The sequence below is a fragment of the Podarcis liolepis genome, assembly GCF_965112155.1.
Source record: "Podarcis liolepis genome assembly, chromosome: 11".
Classification (NCBI taxonomy): Eukaryota; Metazoa; Chordata; class Lepidosauria; order Squamata; family Lacertidae; genus Podarcis; species Podarcis liolepis.
The window spans coordinates 56,584,079-56,607,123 of NC_139565.1; the positions used below are offsets into that span (position 1 = coordinate 56,584,079).

Genomic DNA, 23,045 nt, shown 5'->3' on the forward strand with positions numbered 1-23,045 from the left:
TTGTCTCTCTTCCTTATCTGCACCATTGTTTGTTTCAAGCAGTACTGTCCTCCTATGTTTTTGGATAGTCTCACCTCGACGTTGCCAACAAGCACCACCCCCGGCAACATCATCACCTCCACCAGCCACCACGAGAGCAGCACTCGCGTTAGCTCCTCAGGCCGGAGCGAGACGGCAGTTATCACCAGCAGCAGCGGGAGCAACATTCCTGACATCATCTCTCTGGACTAAAAGCTGGCAAAATCTGCCCACCTGCAACTGCACAGGGCTTGTCCATTCACATGCCTAAATCCCTGGACCATCCGCAACTTGGACCTTATTTGGGGTATTTATTTGAAAGGAGCTGGGGGGAGGGAAACGCTTTGGATTTTTTTTTTTTACCCTCTATGTGGATTGACAGTACCACAAAAAGAGGGCGGGAAACTGACTGGAAGGATTATATTTTTGTTGTCTTGGGGCTTTTTCCCCCTGCTCAGCTTGGGAAGAATGTGGTCAGTTTGAGGACGCCAGCCCATCAAGCTCTAAAGAAACTGACGTGGGTTTACTATGTGGATTCCAGGGCAGATTCCATATTTTGATTTTATTTTCTCGTTACATTTAGCAATAATGTGAACAGCTTTGTTAAAAATCAAAAAGCACTTAATTTCTCTGGAATAACAGATGAAAGGACAAGAGGAAGTTGGCAATTTCTTCAGTGGAGGACAAACTTTTGTGAAAATAATAGGTGTATAAACTATGTTTGCCTCTTTGCTTCTCCAGTTGCTTCACCATCTCCTTCCTAAATCTGGATATATATTTTTTTCCTATTTGGAAGCTCATGCTGCTTGGAGAATGTTCAGTTAACAACTGCGAAAAAGGCACAGAAATGTGGGGGGAAAGAATGCTATGCAAAGGTCAGCTTCACAAATCGAATCCATGTTCACAAAACAAAGAATTCAAAACCCAGCAATTAGCTTTCAGGACAGGATTATCAGTTCTCCGTGGATGAAGGAAAAGAATTTCTGCTTCTTCAAGTCCTACAAAATGGCCAGTGCTTCAGATTTGCGTGTGGTGCTAAGCCTCTGCTGAGTCAGCTTGTGTTATGCCATATTTTGTAGCCACAGAAAGAATCTATGCCCATCATGAGGTAGAAACTCTTTTTACAACTGTCCAATCCACATTACTTAAAGTCAAGTTGCTGCTAGGAAGATTGATCCTCATTCCCTTTAGAATAGTTATGAGAACGATTTACTTGACTGCATAGATGACATAGCCTTTCAGATCTCTACTTTGGAAAAAATAAATAAACCAATTTTGCCATTTGAAGAGGCTAATGAATGCTTTGGGTACTGGGGGAAGGTTTATACTTTGATGCAGCTAGTCCTGGTTCAGATGAGGACATCCTGAAATTGCAGGAGGCTACATGTAAAACATGATTTCACTGGTGTAAGATTCCCTGATTGATTTCTTTTATGTGTTAGGAAGGAAATCATCCTAGTAATTCCTGCTTTACTGTGCTTGCCAATCCATGTCTCTCCATACAGTCAATCCTCTGTTCCTGAACACCTCCGTTTTGGCTCCTGAATGCTGAAAACTCAGAACTGTTTTCGGACGACTTTCAGAAGCCGAACATGCCGCAGAGCTTCCATTTTGAGTTTCCCTATTGTATTGGGGCTTCTGCTTTCGGTTGTCAAACGTTACGGAAGTCGGAACGTATTACGTTCAACAACCAAGGTTTGACTGCATAAAAAGTTCCTGAGCCATTAGTAGTAATAGAGAATTTTAACCAGTGTGTTCTCAAGAGCCACGTACCTTCAAGCCCCTCCTTTAATTTGCGAAAAGGTAATGATCCATAGCATTGAAAGGCTGTTGCTGTTCTTCACTGCATTCTCACCTTTTCATGCTTAAATTGTTAACACTTTCAGCTGTATGGCTAAATACTACAGTGCTACTTCTGATTCTTTACCACACTGTTGATATTCTGTTGCCATTTTATAGACACATTTGCTTGCAGGAATGAGGAGATATCCAGTAGTGGTTACACTTCAGATGTTTTGAAAACTTAAACCACTGGGTAGAATTTAGTTTTACAATGGTACCTTGGTTTACAAACCTAATTTCGGAAGTTCGTTCTTAAACCGAAACCATTCTTAAACAGAATCGTGCTTTCCCTAATGAGGCCTCCAGCCACTGGTGCCCTTCCACCATTCGGCTTCCGTTCTTATACCGAGGTAAAGTTTGCAAACCAGGACACTACTTCCAGTTTTGCAGAGTTCGTAAACCGAATAGTTCGTAAACCGAGGTTCCACTGTACTCAAGAGTAGACCCACTAAATTAATGGTCTTTAACTGTTGAGTTTTGCTCAGGGTAGATTCACTGAACAAACTTCAAGCTGAATACAGTCTATTGCTTTCAGTGAGTACTGGTATCATTCATTGTTTTCTTTTTCCATTCTACCTCCAAGCATCCCATTCTGCTAAGTCAATTCTTAGCTCACATGATGGGTTTTGCATTGTGCCAGTCTTCATGTGTCTGCTAATTTGTAGTTATTAAAAGTAACCTGGTATCCGGGGGTGGGGGGTTGACTTTAAAGCCATACCACTTGCTAGTTTGAGACCTCCAGTCCTTGAGCAGCTTGCAGCATTGTAACACTGCAGGTCCCAGGAGGTGAGGCAAATTTGCTAAGTCAGGTACTGTCTTTTATTGGAAGTCTCTCTTACATTTTTCAGGGTTGAAATACAGCTCTTTGCAAAAAAAATTCCTGCAAGTAGATGGTTTAGAACTTTACTCAAGTCTCAAACGTGTCTCCAGGGCAGTAGTTCTCATCTGTTAAAGCTACTGTTTGTACGTAATAGGGCAATTGCAAATAAGATTAAAGGCCTTCAAGTGATTTTGGAACAAGAGCTCGTAAGGTCTCTGCAAAATGAATTCTGTTTCAGTATAGGGCTCTTAAAATAGATACCAGTGAGAAGTGGGGAAGCCTGCTTACTGCAGAAACAAGAATTTCACCAGATAAGCGGTTCAACACATACTTTTATTTCTCATTAGGTGAACATGACATAATTGCTAGATGTTTGGAGTTTTTCTGTTCAGTTTCCCACTCCTTTGCTGGCTTTGTGAAGCAATCCAATTCTGTGATGAAGTTGAGTGCTAGAATAGGCACCCCTGACCTGGATGAGGTTGTAGTTACAATTTGTCTAGGAAGTTGTCCAGAGGTGGAATACCTTCCTTCAAGCCTTTGCGTTTGCGTGTTTCAGCCACGACTTGGAAGGGTCGTGAATTAGCATCGTAGGGGTCTCCGGGCAAAATCTGCCAGTGATCAAATACACATTGTGGGAAAGCCTGGCCACCGGTATTGGATCTCAAATCAGCAGTGAAACCTATGGAGATGAAAAAAATGAGTAACTTGTAAGGCTTAGAACACCACTTACAGTATCCTCTGTCAGACCTTTCATTCAAACAAAAGTTCTTACTTAGCTACCTTTAGCAAGTTTATCTGACGCAGCATTAATAATGCTAAATTCATACCAACAGGAAAAACTTGTTCAATCTGGCTTAAATTTCTTTGCTCTTCTACACCTGCTTCTTCCTCGCTGCATTTCTAAAACTCCTAAGAGAGGGTTGTTGCTCAGTGGTAAGAGCATCTGTTTGGTATGCAGAAGGCCCTGGGTTCAATCTCTGACACTGCCAAGTAAGGGTTCAGAATCATCACCAGCCTGAAATCCTGGCAAGCCATTGCCAGTCAGTGAAGGAACTGATGGACCGATGGTCTGACTCAGCACAAGTCCGCTTCCTAACTCTAGTATCACTATCCAGAATACAATTTGACTGTTCCTTAACTCTAATGTCCAGCTTCTCATATCTGCTTCTGGGTCATTTTCCCTCCCAGGCTGAGGTACTACTCCATTATGGGCAGCTACTTGTCCTGGCAAAGTTGAAAGCAGGAATATTAGAGCCAAGAATGCTAGTTTTTATTTCATTGTATTCTCCCCCAAAACCTAGTGACTTAACTGGAAGAATGGTATGAACCACCCAGTAGGATTTGATAAGGTCAGGAAATCAGTAGTCAATCTCTTACCAAAAGACTCATTAACTGGCAGATATGCTTTGACCACAAACATGGGCGTCCCAGCTACTTGGGACTCTTCAAAAACATGACCGCGTTTTCGATTCAGCACACCATAAATGCCTCCAACCACTTGTTCTGGGCACTAGGGAAGAAAGGCAGCTGTTTAGATTTTTCCCATCAGCTCAAAGGAAAGTCCGCGGTATCTCCTTTCATCAACAGTTAACTATAAGACACAGGACCTCTTGAATTTCATACTACTAAATTATTTTATTTACAATAAAATGCACTAGAGCAGCACTTAAGGATCTTAATACAAAGACAGCTCCATGTGACATCTTGAATAAAAGCATTTTTGCTCTGGTAGTTAATAAATATACAATTTTATGCTGCAAAAGTCTCACCTGACTAAGTAGCAAATTAGCTGCTTTTTTGGTGGCAGACTAGATTTCTCCACTTAAATGGGAAGACAAAACTAAATGATGAAGGCTGCAATCCATACCACGTCCAGTCTAAAGTTGGGGTTACTTCCCAGGTACGCAGGGCAAAAATTGCAGCCTTAGTGAGGAATCAGCCAATGCTGCCAAGGTCCAAGATAGTTAATATGAAACATGCTTAAAACTCATGTTCTTTCATAGTATGTCAAGTGAGGCTCTTCAGCTGCACATTTGTGCACAAGCAGGGCTAGTAGTAAGAACAAAATCTGTTGGGGGTTCAGAGGAATTTCCTAGAAGCCAGCAATACTGCTCTTGTTCTAACAGGAGCGGGATAAAACAAGAGTGGACCTGAGTCCACTGTGACAGTGAAATCTCAGAACTAAGAGTGGGAGTTTTGATTCCTGCTTCAACGTCTCAGCAGGGACAACCCACCCATCCAGTAACATACCTGTATCTCTACAAGATAGATGGGTTCCATCAATCGGGGCTGGGCAGTCAGGGCAGAGGCATACAAAACCCTCCTTGCAGTTGGGATGATTTGCCCACCACCCCGGTGGATGGCATCAGCATGGAGAGTAACATCGTGGATGTCAAAGCGAACTCCCCGCATGTTCTCCTCACACAGAACGCCCTGCAAAAGACAACAGTCAAAAGTGGAAAGGAAAAGACTTCTGACTGCAGTACTATTGGCATCCTAATGCTTAAACTTGTTTTAATTGGCAAAAGAAAAAGAGTTAAGTTGCTACTTGTGCAGAAGAAAAACATTACAGACCATTAAAGTGTTGGGAGGTCTTCCTGCCACTAGAGAGGCTTGCAAATAATAATGAAAAAACTTAGCATCAAACACCTTATGCACAGCAAAGAAAATTAAGATAGTAGGTGACGTTTCACAGAAACATTTAATGTGTTTTAAGTCCGTTTGTATCCAAGTGAAACCATTCATAGTGCAACAGGTGGGGAATTATATGGAACAGCCCTAAACAGAAACATACCACTGAGGTCTGTCAAGCCCAGTACTGGCTGCCTAGGAATCTCTCTTGTTCTACCTCAAATCTTTTTATTTAAAACAAGCCATGAGTTATTAGGGATTGAACCTGACAGCTGTAAAATTTACAGAATAATTTCAAACATCTTGCGTATCAAATGCTAATTTTATGGCAGACTTGCCTCTTTCGTTGCCCACTGGAATCCGGCGACCACGCTATCCTTTATTTCATTGAGGTACTGGACCCCTTTGGTGATGTCCACCAGGATGTTGGGGCCTGTTCCGTCGGGACCAAAGCACCAGATCTTCCGTGCTTCAGACACATCCCACTCGTACTTCTCGGCCAGGTACCGAGCCCGTTGCTTCAGCTCTTGGCGGGAGCTGACATCCCCTTTGTCTATATCTTCTGCCAACCCATCAGGGAAAGGGCGGGCTTTCATATACAACCGGTTGTGCTTGTTGGGGGATTTGGATAAGCACATCTGGATCGATTCTTCAGAGACTGTCTCCCGATAAGATACTACCGGGTCTGATTTCTGTTATGTTGCAAAAGAAGAGTGTCAAATAAATTCGAGTCCACTTTGCAGATTCATTCTATGGTGAGATCAACCTTTACCACCCAGTTTCACATGTTCATTTCAGGCTAGAGTGACAGAACATGTCTCCCACTACACATACCAAAATTGGAGCCTCATTATAACGTGTGTGGGACACAGCTGGCGCTGTGGGTTGAACCACAGAGCCTAGGACTTGCTGATCAGAAGGTTGGCGGTTCGAATCCCTGCGACGGGGTGAGCTCCCGTTGCTCGGTCCCTGCTCCTGCCAACCTAGCAGTTCGAAAGCATGTCAAAGTGCAAGTAGATAAATAGGTACCGCTCCAGCGGGAAGGTAAACAGCGTTTCCGTGCGCTGCTCTGGTTCGCCAGAAGCGGCTTAGTCATGCTGGCCACATGACCGGGAAGCTGTACGCTGGCTCCCTCGGCCAATAAAGCGATGAGCGCTGCAACCCCAGAGTCGGCCACGACTGGACCTAATGATCAGGGGTCCCTTTACCTTTACTATAACATGTGTGGCCCCTAGGTGGGGATACATAGCACACCAGGCCAGATACGGCAGTCAGACATCCTCAACAAGAGGCTACATTGAGTGTTTTACAGAGTTTATTGCCGGATTTAGGCTCTAGCATGAATTACTAATGAGCAATACAGAAGCAGCAACGTGTTTTGGAGTCATCTAGAAAAAGCTGTGGATTGAGATTCCTTGAAATGCTAACGCAAATCACTGTTCCCTGTTACCAAGTGAAATCCAAATGAATAATCTGATTAAGAAATCTAGGTTCGACTTGGCAGCTCTAGTTTCTTGCTGTGACCATGTCTCTCACCTCTGCAAGCGAATACGGCACCCTGCACCACTGTGGGAGACGAACCTTTGCCTCCAGAGTTGAGAGGGGCGGAAGCTTGTCTCCAGTGCACTAACCCTCAAATTCCCAGAAAGCAGCACAAGTCTCTTGGCTCTCCAGGTGTCACCTTTGTTCCGTGTGACATCAAGGAATACGACCACCATTCATCTGTACTTCTGAAGTCGGCCTGGTATTGCAGAGAATCCTCATGCTTCTCCAGGCAGAGAAGAAGGGTGGTGGCCCTCCCTGATTCTGTTATTTTGCCCGAGCAAAAAGATGTGCTCAGCCATGGTGAGCTGGCAAGTACACTGGTTAGATGCTGGTTAATAAGCATTTCCACAAGCCACACTGAAATGACTGGGGAAAAAAGCACAAGAGCACAGCAGCAATCTAGAAGTCAATAGGCATTTGCATCTCGTGCTCAGGGATTTATATGCAGAATAAGTATGTTCAAAACCTATGACCTACTGTAGAAATTAACCTTATTGAGAATCCCAGGCTTATTTCGCATCTTCTCCCCCGGCCCCATCCTCTACCTTTGCCTGCCAGTCTCCTACCAAAAGAAGTCCAACCATTGGAAGCAAAATTAAGTGTAAGGTAAAGGTAAAGGGACCCCTGACCATTAGGTCCAGTCGTGACAGACTCTGGGGTTGCGGCGCTCATCTGGCTTTATTGGCCGAGGGAGCCAGCGTACAGCTTCCGGTCACGTGGCCCGCATGACTAAGCCGCTTCTGTCGAACCAGAGCAGCGCACGGAAATGCCGTTTACCTTCCCAATGGAGCGGTACCTATTTATCTACTTGCACTTTGACATGCTTTCGAACTGCGAGGTTGGCAGGAGCAGGGACCGAGCAACGGGAACTCACCCCATCGCGGGGATTCGAACCACCGACCTTCTTATTGGCAAGTCCTAGGCTCTGTGGTTTAACCCACAGCGCCACCCGCGTCCCTTCAAAATTAAGTGTACGCAGGTCATATAAAGAGACTCAATTTTCATTATTTTCAGGCTACTGAATTGTATTTTATTTATTAACTTTGTATACTGCCCTATACCCACAGGTCTCATTTATTTGGCACAAAACCAAATCCCGATATCTAATTTCCATTTTTAAAAAAATCATATTCTCAGTCCATCTGGCATTTACATGTTCTAACCCTGCCCACACGGCAGGTGAGTTTGCATACCTTGATGGGAATACAGGCATGGTCCTCTTCCAGATCTTTCAGGCAAATTTCCAGATGCAGCTCACCAGCTCCAGCAACGATGTGCTCTCCAGATTCCTCAATAATGCACTGGTGAACAGGAAAAGTTGGTTATTAGGTTGTTTCAGGAGGAAAGCGTTATGAAAACCTAGCAGCATTTCCTTATCATGCTGCAGAATGTGCTACAATTCTGCCAAGCCGTTTTCAAAAGATCAAAGCATTGGGCCTTTCCACAACTGTTATCATGGGAAAAGTTGGGCTTAGGTTGTGATGTGCTTTCCACCCCTGACCTCCAAGCATTGCACCTACCTGTGAAATGCAAGGTACTGCCAGGTAAAATGCACCACTTCTAACACTTATTCCAGGCTCTGTAGCTTGTGCAGCAGTAGGTTCAAACAGAGCCACCCCACCACACAGAAGAAGGGGAGACAAATGCTTCCTAATTTTGAAAACACAAGAAAGAGTACTACCCAAGACCAAGGCCTATCTATAAATATGCTTGTATTTATTTATTTATTAGACTTGTTATCACATCCCTTCCTGAGAGCTTGGAAGGGGGAACATTGTTCCTGATAAAAATGTGTTTTGACAACAAAACATCCTACAATTTCAAAGATTCCTACAGAGCTCAGGGATTGTACAGAAGTCTTTAAAAGCACAGATCAACAGTGCACTAGCAGTATGGATGTTTGTTGCGTTGGAGCTCTGTCTTCTACACAAACACTATAACCTCTCACCAAAGTGACCACATTCAGAAGTCATAACTACAGTGGTACCTCGGTTTAAGAACGATTCTGTTTACAAACTCCGCAAAACCGGAAATAATGTCCTGGTTTGAGAACTTTGCTTTGGTCTAAGAACGGGATCTGAACGGTGGAAGGGCACCAGTGGCGGGAGGTCTCATTAGGGAAAGCGTGCCTCAGTTTAAGAATGGTTTCGGTTTAAGAACGAGCTTCCAGAACAGATTAAGTTCGTAAACTAAGGTACCACTGTATAGCTTGTTGCAACAAACATGCACTGTGGTAAGCCTCAAGCTTGTATGCTTCTCTCCCCATTACCTTGCGTGTGAGAGATTTCAGTGACATACAACTTTGGTTTGATGTCGTGGCTTGTGAACTGTGGTTTGTAAAAACCAATTTCTTCATATATGGACAAATTGGGAAGGTACAGTTTGTCATGCCCAGAAGCTTCACATTTTCTTGGGTGAGGGAGAAGCTTACAAACCCGAGGTTCGCTAAGTTATTGTAATGTGAAGGGGTAGGAAACCTTTCTTTTCAGTCCAAGGACCACATCTGATCAACCTTTTCTGGTGCCAGAGGCAAAAGTGGGCAAAACACCCAATGGTTAATGTTACCTTTGTACAGTAAGCTAGTTTCTACAAACACCCCCCCCCTCATTCCGGCAGCCAAGAGACATTGCCAGAGCTCAAAAACACATTCCAGCCAGGCAAAAATATTGAAGGAGGGTATGGAATAGGGCTGTTAAGGGGTATGGCCTGAAAAAAGTCCCAAGGGCCAGATAAAAAAGCTACATTTGGCCTCTGGACTCAAAATGCCCGCCCTGCACCATGGTTTTGCATCACCACTGAATACAGGCATTCACTGCCCTCCCCATCCAGTCAGGACCTTTCTTCCTTAGTCACTGCCTGTCCTGTTTATATTCTTCCAGATGCATCTGTAGTAAAAGGGAGCAGCAATTTCCACCATCCTGTCCTTATCACGTGTTAATGAGAAAGGTAAGAACCAATGACGACAGGAAAGGTTTAGTACCAAGTTGTCCCCAAATTTCCCTAACCATTTCAAAACACAGTTTTCTTCTTTAGCTGAAACTCCGCAACAGTTAAAAATTATGGAAACTTTACTCTGATTGAATTCAATCTTCAGCTAAGAGAAGGCAGCTTCCTAAGAGCCAGTAAATCTGAAGAGAAATTTGTTACTCTACAACTGAATCTTCACTTACTCTGGAGCAAGTGAGAGAAGCTTATTTGGGAAAACGTGTTTTATTTCTTCCGTTTACATCCTATTTTGGAGCACCTGGGTTCCCAGGCAATCTCCCATCCAGACACTGACCAGACCCGCTTAGCTTAAGCAGGGATGCTGCAAAATGTCCCTTCAGACCACACCCTGCAAAATTAACCTGGTAATAAATCCCTCCTGTATTCATTAGTTTTTGACTTTTATGACGTGGTGAGGCTTTCTTACTGGTTGCAACACTACTACAAGTTCCCCACAGATATCATTTCACCCTTTCACTCTAACAATATCCCCATTCTTGGAAGGTACAGTATTTGTGAATGTGCTAGATCTTATACACTTCCCACCCCACTATTCACAAAGTGGCAGTTATTCAGTCTTCCGATGGAAGAGACTGAGTGGCTAAATGAATATTAAGACATAGTCTGACTACAAATGTTAAGGGCTGGATTGCTTTATTTTGAAATTTCTGTCCGAGTTCTGAGCAAGTCTATAGCTGCTTCCCTTGAATGGCATGCTTGCAAATGCTATTAACGAAAAACTCTCTTCCAGCAAAGCTCCACTGCAAACCAATAATTCACAAAGTTACAGCTAACACTCACCTGGACCATAGGGTCAGACTTGGCGAGACGCTTTAGACCTTCCACTAGTTTTGGTAGGTCGGCAGGGTTTTTTGCTTCAACTGCAACCCGCACAACTGGGCTAACACTAAATTTCATCACTCTCATGTTGTGGGCATGTTCAAAGGTGGTAATGGTGCCCGTCTTCACCAAAAACTGGTCAACACCAACTAGGCCAACAATGTTGCCACAAGGTACATCCTCAATGGGCTCAACATAACGACCCATCATCAAAATGGTTCTACAAAGACAGAGGATGGGTAACAATCTATTTTATCATCGGAAGTATTTTTTAAATTTTTTTTTAGGAAAAAACCCCAACCTTTTTACATAAAAGGTATTCTCTCTAATTGCCCTTTTAACTGTCTATCATATCTCTCAGTAACTAAAGTTATATTGGGCATGCCATAAAGAAAAAATTCTCAGAAAAAATAAAAATGCTGCTGCCTCTTATCAGGTTCCCCGCCCCCATAAAACAAAAATATACATATATTATAACATTGATTTTTTTTTGCATGCATCGACTTCCAAAAGCAATGACGCCATCACCATCTACCTTTGAATGGGCTTCAGGTAGAGATCTTCCTTCTTTCCTGGGGTATAGTTTGGCCCCATGATTCGTACTTTCTGGCCTGTGGAAACAATGCCAGAGAAGACCCGCCCAAAGGCATAGAAACGACCTTTGTCAGATGTGGGGACCATTTTGGAGATGTACATCATCAAAGGGCCCTTTGGATCACAGTTCTTAACACCTGCAGCAAAACAATGCAAAGATGGTGACTCACAGGCAGTTCTGAACTCAGCTGAGATGATATGATGGGGGATTTGTCTTCCTTTTTAAAAATGAAACGTAAAAATCAGTTATATGTTGCCGATCAATTGGGCACAGGAAACTAATTGCACAAAAGCAAAGTCTATCCAAATACAGTGGTACCTCGGGTTACGAACTTAATTCATTCCGGAGGTCCGTTCTTAACCCGAAACCGTTCTTAACCTGAGGCACGCTTTCGCTAATGGGGCCTCCCGCTGCCCCGGCGCGCGATTTCCGTTCTCATCCTGGGGCAAAGTTCTCAACCCAAGATACTACTTCCGGGTTAGCGGAGTTTGTAACCCGAAGCGTTTGTAACCCGAGGTACCACTGTAGGTGAATGAAATGGGAAGCGTGTTTGGTAGAGGGCTGCTTATATAATAGGTCCAAGATAGCTCAGGTGAGGACCTTTGGGAGTGTCAAGTCCTGCTACACCATCAGGTCTCACTCCCTATTCTTAAAAGATTTATACAGTGTCATAAACAAGAAGGCCAACATCTGCCAATGAACACAGAGCCTATTGCGAATAATGATGGGGAATAATAATAAAAAAAAGATATAGTCAGAAATTTCAAGGGTTTGCAAAGTCATTTCCTGCCTTGGATTGCGAATGTCATCTTACCCATAGCTGCTTCATCATCAGGCGGTCCCTCATACAGAAGTTCACAGCGATATTTCTGCGCCGTAACAGGGGAAGGCAAGTGGATGGTAATCATCTGAAGTAAGGCATCACCGGCAGGCAGCCAGCGACGCATTACAGCCTGGGAAACAGACATTGAACACAGCTCAAGCTACTGTTTCACCCTTTAGTTTCTTTGTTTGGCTAAACTGGAAGAGCGATGTTCCTCTTCAGAAATGCGATGTCACTCTTCCAGCGCCCATCTCATAAGAATATATAAAGTTGGCCATGCCCCAGTGCCCCAGGCCGTTTCCTGTCGTGCTACCCCAGACTGAACTTGCAACTTTCGGTCTGCAAAGCAGGTGCTGCTTAGCACAGCTGTGCCAAAAGGGACACCGAGACACAGACACACACGGTATCAAAGTACCTTGAGCAGTGGCTTCCCCTCCTTTTCTCGGTCTTCAGCATCCAGCTTGATGTCCAGTTTCTCTATCAGTTTGGACGCTTCTTCCTTCTTAAAGTTCATAATGGCATCGAAGACCTACACAGCGAAAAGTATGTTACAGAGATTTTGTTTGCCCGGTCGATCTAGCATGCCATCAATCAGCTGCCGAGAACAGTGTTGAATGAAAGTCAAGCCAAATGAGGATTTCCTTTACGTCACTTTAAGAGACAGGTGTTGTCACATAGTTTAATTAATTAAGGTGTTCTTAATCTGTAACCTGTAATCCTGTAATCCATGGGGGGGGGGAATAAGTTGAATGAAAAGTCAAGCCAAATGAGGATTTCCTTTACGTCACTTTAAGAGACAGGTGTTGTCACATAGTTTAATTAATTAAAGTGTTCTTAATCTGTAACCTGTAATCCATGGGGGGGGGGGAATAAGTGGATTCGCTCCACCCCCTTGTTGTCATTCTCTTTGCCCACCAAAAGTTGGAAGGTAACTGCATCAAGCAAGGAGTCTCCTGTACCTTGGAAAATCAGGGCTCAGGAGCCACCATGGCTACCGGAGGCCTCTTCTTCTAACAGTTGCCCTCCAACTCGTACAGGGGGAAGAATGCTAATGAGGAGGAGCCTGCACAACCATCCTCACAGCATCACTACAGCCTGAAGAGGGCTTATGTGCTTATGTGCCTGGTTTACTGAATGTGCAGTACTTCCATAGGCTAAACATGATTTCCACCCAAGGCTGCAGAAGAGCTTCCATATCTTATAGCTTGCTACCGATACTCAAGGGCACTTTACGTTCTGCAGATCCTGCTAGGTTCATGATTCTGGAAGCTTAACATTTTGTCAGTGGACGAGTCAATAAGCTGGTCCCCTGGCAGTATGCTTTAAGGCACATTCATGTCATTGGCTAAACACTCTATAACTTAACTGATGTGTGTTGCACAGGTGGGGGGGGGGGAATCAGCCTGCTTAGTTAGCTGCTGCAAATACATTTACTCCAGGGATGTTTTATCAAGACTAGGGAAGCCTGTCTGCTGGCAATAAGTGGCCTGAGGTTTCTCATGGATCCTTCACTCTATTCTTCAGCACCCTGGGAGTTCTCCTAACAGACTGAGGGAGGGAATAATTCTCAAGTTTAGGTGATAATACTATTTTTGTCAAACAGAGTTTCACCTTAAAAATAGGATCCAGGATGAGTTGGGAGAAAGTCCGTGGCAATTTCTTTCCATCGGGGTTGGTTGCTGATTTACTGAATTTTCCATTTGCCGGGTCAAAATACCTAAATTAAAAAGCAAGGCTTATTTTTTTACATACAGTGAAAAGGTTGAGGAACTGAAAAAGAAACAGAAGGTATCTTATTCGGACTTCTCAATTCATCAAGCAAAGCGCCAGTGATCCCGCCATATCCTACTGCCTGTTTCTTAATTTACAAAGCAGAAAAATATCAAATATACCTTTACAGTTGTCACAGCCACATTGACATTATTTCTAGTTTTTTCAGTACCTAACCACTTTTTAATTATCATAGGTATTTAGTATCTTGATTTTGTAAGCGGAACAACCAAAACCCACAGGTGAGTGCATTGTATATATCTGGGTGACACCAACTGCTATGCATAAATATATATTCTCTTACTCACTTGTCTCCCCATAGCTTTTTCATCATGTCTTCTACCTTCTTGGCTCTTTCTGCTGCTGGCAGCTGTGCTTTTTCCCCTTTGGCAGCAAATTTGGCTACATACATCTCGGCAAACTGTTTCAGAGTAAAAGCCCAACCATGCAGGCCAGAGCCAAAGCCAACAGTACCAATGACTGGATCAATCTACAAACAGAAGGAGGGAGGGTCTGTTTTTAATCACAGGAACACATCAAGAATGCAACCCTAAACATACCCACATTCCACTGAAATCTAGGCGGCTTGTATCAAAATGAGCATCATCTGGGGCCAAACCATTTTGGCTAGTATGTACTTCTTGAGTAGCCACCAAAAAGTGCTTAAAGTGCATCCAATAAATTAAAGACACCGTGTTCTGTACCCCACTTATATATTGCCCTTCTCAACATGCCTCCTTCGTGAGAGGTCTGGAGGGTGGCAACCCAAGAATGGGCCTGCAGTTTTGCCTCGACTACTGATCTGTAGACTGTAGCCTGATCTTGTCCAGAAAAGCAATCTGTGGCATCCATATCACAGCTTAATCATCACCTATGCTTTAAAACAGGTGCCCTTCCAGACGCTGTTGGACTTCAATACCCATTAGCCCCAGCCAGATGGCCGATAGTCAGGAATGATGTGATTTGGAGTCCAATGACATCCGCAGGGCCAAAGGTTAGTCATCTCTCCTTAAAAAGGACTAAAGTCAGTTGCAGGGTGTTGATGTGGCTTTTCCACTGAGACAAAAAAAATGCTAATAGTGTTATTTTTCATGGCTTTGCCTGCACAAATAACTGCTCAAACAGGAGCTCTGTAGTAGAAGAGACATTCAAAGCTGCTTTATTCTGAGTCAAAGCACCGGCCTATCTAGCTCAGTAGTGTCTCCTCAACTAGCAGTAGCTCTCCAAGGTCTCAGCAGAGGAATAATAATAATAATAATAATAATAATAATAATAATAATAATAATTTATTTATATCCCACCCTCCCCAGCTGAAGCCGGGCTCAGGGCAGCTAACAACAATCAAATAATCAAACAATCAAATAATCCAATATTCTAAAAATATTTCATTATAAAAATTAATTAAAATCAAATTGATGGCAACCGTTAAGTAAAATTCTGTGCAGGTTGCCAGAGGAGGGAGTCAGGCTGCGCCCTGACCAAAGGCCTGGTGGAACAACTCTGTCTTGCAGGCCCTGCGGAAAGATGTCAGGTCCCGCAGGGCCCTAGTCTCTTGTGACAGAGCGTTCCACCAGATTGGAGCCGCAGAAAGCCCTGGCTCTAGTTGAGGCCAGCCTAACCTCTCTGTGGCCTGGGACCTTCAGGATGTTTTTATTTGCAGACCGTAGGTTTCTCTGTGGGGCATACCAGGAGTGGCGGTCCCATAGGTACGAGAATGCCTTTCCGAGCTCTGATACCAGATCTCCCCCCCTTTTTTTCTTTTGCAAATTGGAGGTGCCAAGACCTGATTCTGGGGCCTCTGCTGAATGAAGTGAGTATGCTCTGACAGTGAGCTATGGTTTCTCCCCAAGGAATAGTATAACCTTGCAAGAGCTACTCAGAGAAACTGCAGCAGCAAATTCCACAAGCAGGATGCTCTCATGTGAACAGTTTTTGCACAGGTAGGCAAGAAAAATAACTTTTGTGCTAGCTTGGTGTAGCAGGATTTGACCCTTCCGAAAATAGTTTTCAGATCCACTCCAATGTCAACATAAGTCCTCTTTACCATAATATTACCCATGGGTCCAGTTTCACCCTCTCCATAAGTGGATATTATAACATTGACGTTTTCTACGATACGCTGGAAGGTCTGGTAAAGTTCTTCCGGCTCCAACTGTAGCTCCAGCAAAGCACGATCCATCTTGTTCATCATCAGCACTGGCTTGATACGCTCAGCAATCGCTTGGCGGAGCACAGTCTCGGTCTGCACACAAACCCCTAGGCGAGAAAGTGGACAGGCAGTGTTTGCTTAGCCTGCTTCCAGAGAAAACCTGTTGCAGCAGAACTGACTGTAGAAAGGTCAGCCCAGGTCTGCCCTGAAAATTTCAACTCAGTGAAAAGAAGGATCAACAAGATGGTTTGCTGCCTAACAACCTGAAGCTATGGGTAACCATTGGTTTTACTTGTTTTCATTTAAAAGGTTTAGCTACCACCTTAGTGAACTGATTTTGTGCCAGTTTACAAAAACAAGACTGTTAAATACTGCTAGAGCATCACCCTTGCATCCCATAGCATTCAGGCTATTGCAGACTGCTGAAATTCCATACAGTGTGTACGTTTTGTAAGTCACACAGATTATTCTGAAGCCTTGACCACAGGAAATTTTGTTGAGCTTCCTGAGCTGCAGGGAAGTCACCAAACACATTTCGAAGGTCATTTTCACAATGGTAAGGGCTAAGCATTTCCTTATTTAAAAGGGTGGATGTGTGTCAAATTCTCAAGGCTAAAAGCCTCAACTATAATAAGGTCTCAGCACACTCTATATAAATTATTAGAAGAGGTTTGCTAGCATTATAGCCCACTTCTTTTCCAAGAGCTGAGGACGACATTTTAGTGCCTCACGACACCCCATGATGTACTTTAGATTGATAGTCATTCAGTTACCCAGTGAGTTTCACTACTAAGGAGCAGATAGATACTGGGCTTGTCACATCCATATTGAATCTCCATGCTGTACTTTGTGCACAATGCAGGAACTATGCTTTCAGCTTCCTTTTATATTAACCTGTGGGCTTAACAGACGGCACAAGAAACATCAGCCACATGTCACATAAGCACATATTCCAATTTCTAGAATACTTGTGGCTGGTACATATTTAAAAGTGCTGTGCAGACATAAACAGGGACCTGCAAATTTTGACCAGCCTTCTTAGCCAACATTTGGTTGCTAGGTCTCTGGTTGCTAGGTCACTCCTCCTCTCCAAGGAGCAGGATCTTGCCCGTGACTTCATGCTATGCCTTTGAAACCTTGTGCTATGCAAGAGACAATGTCCTGTTCCACTCACTTGGTAGAAAGGCTGGGATTGTCACCCTTGGGGTCCCTCCCAACTGTGCAATTTCATTATTCTATGAGCCGAATTGCAAAATACTAAAAACACAGTCACCTGTTCTCAAAGGATTCTTATCCCTTGCTATCTCTTACTGGCTGCCTCACAAACAACAGATTTCTCACAAGCAATTACAGTTCCCCAGTTTTAGCACACTTACCTGAAACACAGTCAACAACTACAAGAGCACCATCAGTGACACGAAGTGCTGCTGTGACTTCAGAGGAGAAATCCACATGCCCAGGGGAGTCGATTAAATTAATGAGAAAGCCAGAGCCATCTTTGGATTGTTTGATGAAGGCTAAATCATTTTCTGAGAGCTCGTAGTAGAGAGAAATGGCCCTACAAAAGAGATGGGAGGGTTTCCCCAAAATATATTTACATTTATGCATAATTTCAATAAACACCACAGCTGGGGCTTGAGGTACTTTGAACTTGAGGCATTGAGGCTTGAGGTATGTCCCAAGAAGGGGGAACTTGGAGGCAGTCGTACAGATGGTGTTGGATTCCAACTTGCATCAACCACAAACAAGCGTGGCTAATGGCCCGGGTTGATGGAACTGGAAGTCCAGTTTTAAGAACTATGTTGAATTCCTCATCCTGCCCTACATGCATTAAGACTAGCTAAGAAGGCACTGCATAGGGTCCCTGCATTTGTGGAAGTGCAGGTAGCAGAGACTAGATCTGTCTCTGTGATGGTAGCATCCCCTCATTGGATTCCTTCATTTGGAGAGCTGCATCTGGTCAACTCTCTTGAGAGTTTTCAGAGGGCAATGAAGATTTCCCTTTTTAGTAAAGCATTCAGTTTCCTGGCACAGCCAACGGGATATTGATTTTATGTTTTTAACGTCTTTGTTTTCAGCTGTTTATGAATGAGGTTTAAAAACTCGTTTCATTGTTAATTTTGGAAAAAATATTAAGGCTGCCGCAAGAACAACATCCTGGAGATGTGGGATATAAATATTCAAGTACAGTAGGACCTTGTGTTACAGACAGGATCCGTTCTGGAGGCCCATCCGTAACACGGAACTGATGCAACCCAAGTGCTGTGTCTGCACACATGCACAAAGCTCGATTCAGCGCTTCTGCAAATGCGGCGAAACCCAGAAGTAACCCGTTCCGGTACTGCCAGATTGCCGTAGGACGCAAAACGAAAACACATAACCTGAAGCGGATGCAACATGAGGTATGACTGTATACTGAAATTGCTGGGTTGAAGCGGGGGGTACATTGGATAACATATAGATTCAAGGTCAATACAATGAGCCTGAAACTGTAGCCTTCATTTTTCCTATACATTACATACATGTAATTCAGTGCCAAAATCATTATGATTTGTATCAGTAACTCTGGCCCCTTATGTTTATGGTGTGTGTGTGTGTGTGTGTGTGTGTGTGTGTGTGTGAATACTAAGGATCACACTCCACACATCTTCTGCCACAATAAACCTGTCAATCTTTAAGCTGCCACAAGACTCCTCATGGTATTTGTTTTAACAGGAAGGCAAGGAATCCAACCCTTCTGTAGTTTCTGGATTTTTTTGTTTTTAATAAGAGCAATAATAAGAAAAACCCAGCAACCGTCATTTCAATGTGCACAATTAAATCAGTTAAGAGGAAAACCACTGAACTAGACCCAGTTTAAGCCCATTGTCTTCAAACACACAATTTGCAAATGGCTTGTGTTTTACTGCCAAAGCCATTATGCCCAATGTGAGCAATACTCACGTAGACTTGATTGTGATGCATCTTTCCTGCTCATCTTTCCGTGTGTCAGTAAATCGTGTTTCACCAGCTCTGGCTGAAGCTATGATACCTGCTTTACACACCAGTGAATCTGTAAGCGTGGACTTGCCATGGTCAACATGAGCAATCACAGACATATTCCTGATGTTGGACTTTTTGTCCATGATCGCACGGATCTGGTCTATTGTGAAATTCACCTGAGCGGGAAAAGGAAAGAAAGAAAACAAAACTAAGCCTTTCCCCCTACAAAGACAGAAAACACATGCCATTGAATTAACAGCAAAGGACAAAGGGGAGGTTTAAGTGCCTTGACTTGTCCTCTACACTGAGCAGAGCTACTAGGATCAGAGGGCAGCCACAGAGGACCAAAAAAGGTGCCCAAGTCACTTTGCTCTTTTCTCTGTTATGAGCATGGTAGTCCGTCCCCCCCCCCCCCCGACAAAGACCTACATTGAAGTCTAGCTTTGCTATACAGGACACACTTTTCCTTTCTCATTTTTTTTTCTAAATCCACCCACCCTTCGTTCTGTTCTGATGCTTCTGGGAAACGTTTGGGGCCTGCTGAGTCCTAGGGGTAGTATACCTCCCACAAAACTGGAAAACAGAACTGCAAGATGTTACAAAGGATAAAACGAGCCTGTGCCCTGACAGTAGTCTTCACCATGGTTGGTTGAGCACCATACAATTAGTTAGAAGCAAGAAGGAAGGATGAAGCAGTATGGGGACTTCGAGGTACAACCTTTGGACAGTGCCCCCTTGCCCAGTTTGCTGTCTTGGCTAGCAGCAGTCCCTTTGAGGACTGGCAAGCTTGCCCATACCAAATGGCTTGTCAGAATCAGGTGTGCCAAATCAGCATATTTGGCTTTTTTTAAAAAAACAACCATATGGGAATGTCCCATAATGAAGTCCTGCTAGGAAGCTGTTTTACTAGAAATGAGGAAAACCCTTGGTTATAGCCTCCCAATAAAGATTCTGAAATGGTAGTCTTTTTATTAATGGCAGCTAGGATGAGAATTTGCCCCAACTGAAAAAAACCTAAACCACATTTTAAGGTGTGGAAAATGGGCTATATGGTCAAATGATGAACTTAAGAGGAAGAGAAGGCAGACAGAAAGATGCTAAGTTTGTAGAAAATTGGAGTCGGTTTGTTTTTATTGGAATAACAAAACACAAAATTTGATCAATTGGGAATATATGATATATACGACAAAAAAACTTTTCATTTGGATACGTGATTAGTGTTACTGTTGTATTTGGCATACAATTGTTTATTGTTTCTATTATTCAATGAATGCACATTCAATACACATCCCAAAAAGAAACCAAAAATCCTGTCTGGAAGAACCCTAACAAATGACGAAGGAATAAATACAACTAAAGTTCATTTGAAGGGTAAACCTTTCCAGACAAAACACCTGGCAAGTCCTGGTGTTGTTTATTGGCTGCAATCCTAAGGACACGTACCTGGGAGGAAGTCCCATTGAACTCACTAGGATTTCCTTAAAGACACACACAGGATCAGGCTGCATAAGCATAATCCAGAAATGTCTCTAGGCCAGGTCACCTCAGCCATGACAACTATGTGCCTCAAGGGAGAAATTTTCTCTCAGAGACATCTCCCTTCCCTATCAGAGATCAGGCTGGCTTACCTTAAATGATTGTTGTACGTGTGCTTTGAAGCCCTTTAATGCATTATACCAGGAATACACAAGGTGGTGCTCTCCAGATCGAGTGGACTACAACTCCCATCACTCGTAGTCAGCAGGGTCAGTAGCCCCGGTTGATGGGAGTTATAGCACAAAATGTTTTCTATTCTTTTATAGAGGGCACCACACTGGTTACTCCTGCCCTATACAACGAAGGAGTGCCAACAATATACTGGTAGCTGCAGTCCTACAGTCTCCCCACCAATGATGAAAGCTGAATCGCGGTTCTGTTTCCTTAAATATGCTTGCTACATTCTGCTGCTATTTTAAGCCACGGAGGTGGGGGGGGTAGGATGACAGGGAAGCAAGCCAAATAAATAAATAAAAGCACCCCTCAAAACCCATTCTTGCAGTGCCGGCTGCAGTATGTGGGTGCCCACCTGGAAGACACAGCTGATCTTCCCAGGGCACCTTACAGAACGAACACAAAACAGCAGTGATGAAAGGCATTTGCTTTTAAAAACACAGTCTTTTCCTTTCATTATCTCAGATTCTGCCACTCCTTAAACTACCTCGTGTGCTGTTTCACTGCATTCTGGGGCACCAGACAGGAAAAAAACCACCGCAATGAATATGCAGCACAGTTCTCTATCACGCACACAGGGAAGAAGTGTGTGTATACAAACACACACTCACACAGAGTCCCTTGCTACCTGAACAATGGAGACAGGGAGAAAAACATTTCCAAGGAGAAAGCACAGGGCGCCCAGATCTCCAAACAAACATACCCACTTCTCCTTTCCTGTGGCTGTCAAATAATAATAATGACCAGGACATGAAAATGTAAATAAACCTCCTTTCCTGCTGCTGACAAAAAATGACCCAAACAAAATAAGGTAAATAAACCACCATTCGTTATATGGGCAGATATAAATAAGCAGGCATGAGGCGGGAGACCCTTCAACCTCTTCCCATTATAAAAGAAAACCTTTATTATTGGTATTATTAATGTTATATACCAGAACGTGAGAGCGAAGGAAATCCTCTGTAGAGGGCATGACAGGACAGTTACACAATAGACCTCTGGCTCTCAGCAAGGGGTGTGTGTGACAATTATTATTATTATTATTATTATTATTATTATTGCAAGTTTTGGGATTTTGCATAAATTCCACCTCTGAGCCAAGGCTCTTGCAAACATAAATAATCTCTACCAGCTTTCAGGGCATCCCCGTCTTTATACATTCACCTCCAGAATAAAAAATTACCCCCGGGTAAGCTCCTAAATTCGCATTATGGGCTATAGAGGATGTGGGGGGGCGAGAGAAGCCACCCCAATAAAGCTTCGGCTGGGCTTGCGAAATATAAGGAGGTCCTACGTGGCCCCTTTTCTGCCCCACGCCTAACCCAGCGCCCCCTTTCTCCCCACCGGCATCAACCCAGCAGGTGCGCCCTGAGGGGGGGCTTGAGAATGGCGTCACCCCCCCTCCCCTCGCGAGCAGCTGCCCTTAAAAGAAAATGGTCGCCGCCGGTGCGGTGGGGACGGGGGGGGGACGGTGGGAAGAAGGGCCCGTGGCGGGGACGGAGGGCGCCCGCGTCGCGAAACGGAGCCTGGGGGACGTCCCCGGGCCTCCCCGCTCGGGGTATCGAGCCTTCCCCTCCCGGGAACCGCTCACCATTTCGGCGGATGGCTCCGGATAGTCCCGCTCCCTCCTCCCCCGTCCAAGAATCACCGCCGCCGCCGCCTCAGCTGAAGACGGTGGTGGGCTGGGGGGGTGAGAAAAGCACAGACTCCTAGAACGGACCCTCCGAGCGGGGCGGCCTTCTTGCCTGCGAAGCTGCGTCTATGACCCGCAGCCTCTCGCGCTCGGTTCTGTGAGGGAGGGGTACCCGGCGTTGCCATGGCGCCGGAGCAGCGCAGTCCTCCAGGGCCTTGTTTTCTTCCCTCGCAAAGCCCACCACCCTTTTCCCGTGGGCATCTTTGCTTAGACCTCAGCCCTAACTTGTCAATGCAAGCTCCCCCCTATCGTTGTGCACGTGAAAGCAGGTGCACACCCTGGCGTATGTTGAAGCAAGTGATGTTAGGGACATAGGAAGCTCCCTGTTAATGACTGTTCGTAGCACCGTAGAATTGTAAAGTTGGAAGGGACACTGAGGGTCATCTAGTCCAACCCCCTGCCATGCTGGAATATTTTACCCACAAGGGGTCTCAAACCCATGACCTTGAGATTAAGAGTCTTGCGCTCTGCTGGCTGAGCTACCCCAGCAGAACCATAGAATTGTAAGTGTTTGGAAGGGATTCTGAGGATCGTCTACCCCTTGCAATGCAGGAATCTCAACTAGATCATGCACACAGATGGCTATCCAACCTTTGCTTTAAAAAATTCAAGGAAAGGGAGTCCACAACCTCCCAAGGGAGA

General features: G+C 44.3%; 2 protein-coding genes across 20 annotated transcripts in view; one reads left to right on the forward strand and one right to left on the reverse strand.

Moving 5' to 3' along the window:
• PIAS2 (protein inhibitor of activated STAT 2) overlaps nt 1-12,631 on the forward strand; it is a 43,028-nt gene extending 30,397 nt beyond the window's left edge. For 7 of the 19 annotated variants that reach the window (XM_083465988.1, XM_083465993.1, XM_083465987.1 and 4 more), the window contains one exon: nt 43-3,360. In XM_083465988.1, the coding sequence (XP_083322114.1) occupies nt 43-231 (189 nt within the window). In that variant the 3' untranslated portion in view covers nt 232-3,360. Of the gene's footprint in view, nt 1-39; nt 3,361-9,735; nt 10,618-12,446 lie in introns of those variants that run through there. The other 12 variants (XM_083465996.1, XM_083465995.1, XM_083465983.1 and 9 more) reach the window with 4 other exon arrangements.
• On the reverse strand, nt 2,995-22,543 carry LOC310688884 (elongation factor 2-like). The gene is given in 16 exon segments (XM_083465811.1): nt 2,995-3,359; nt 4,058-4,190; nt 4,931-5,113; nt 5,650-6,003; nt 8,050-8,157; nt 10,643-10,901; nt 11,217-11,412; nt 12,091-12,229; nt 12,515-12,628; nt 13,711-13,816; nt 14,178-14,359; nt 15,914-16,125; nt 17,395-17,576; nt 18,962-19,176; nt 22,302-22,393; nt 22,396-22,543. Coding segments are annotated over 16 exon segments (2,802 nt in total). The 5' UTR covers nt 22,529-22,543; the 3' UTR covers nt 2,995-3,165.
• Between the last annotated feature and the right edge of the window lie 502 nt (nt 22,544-23,045).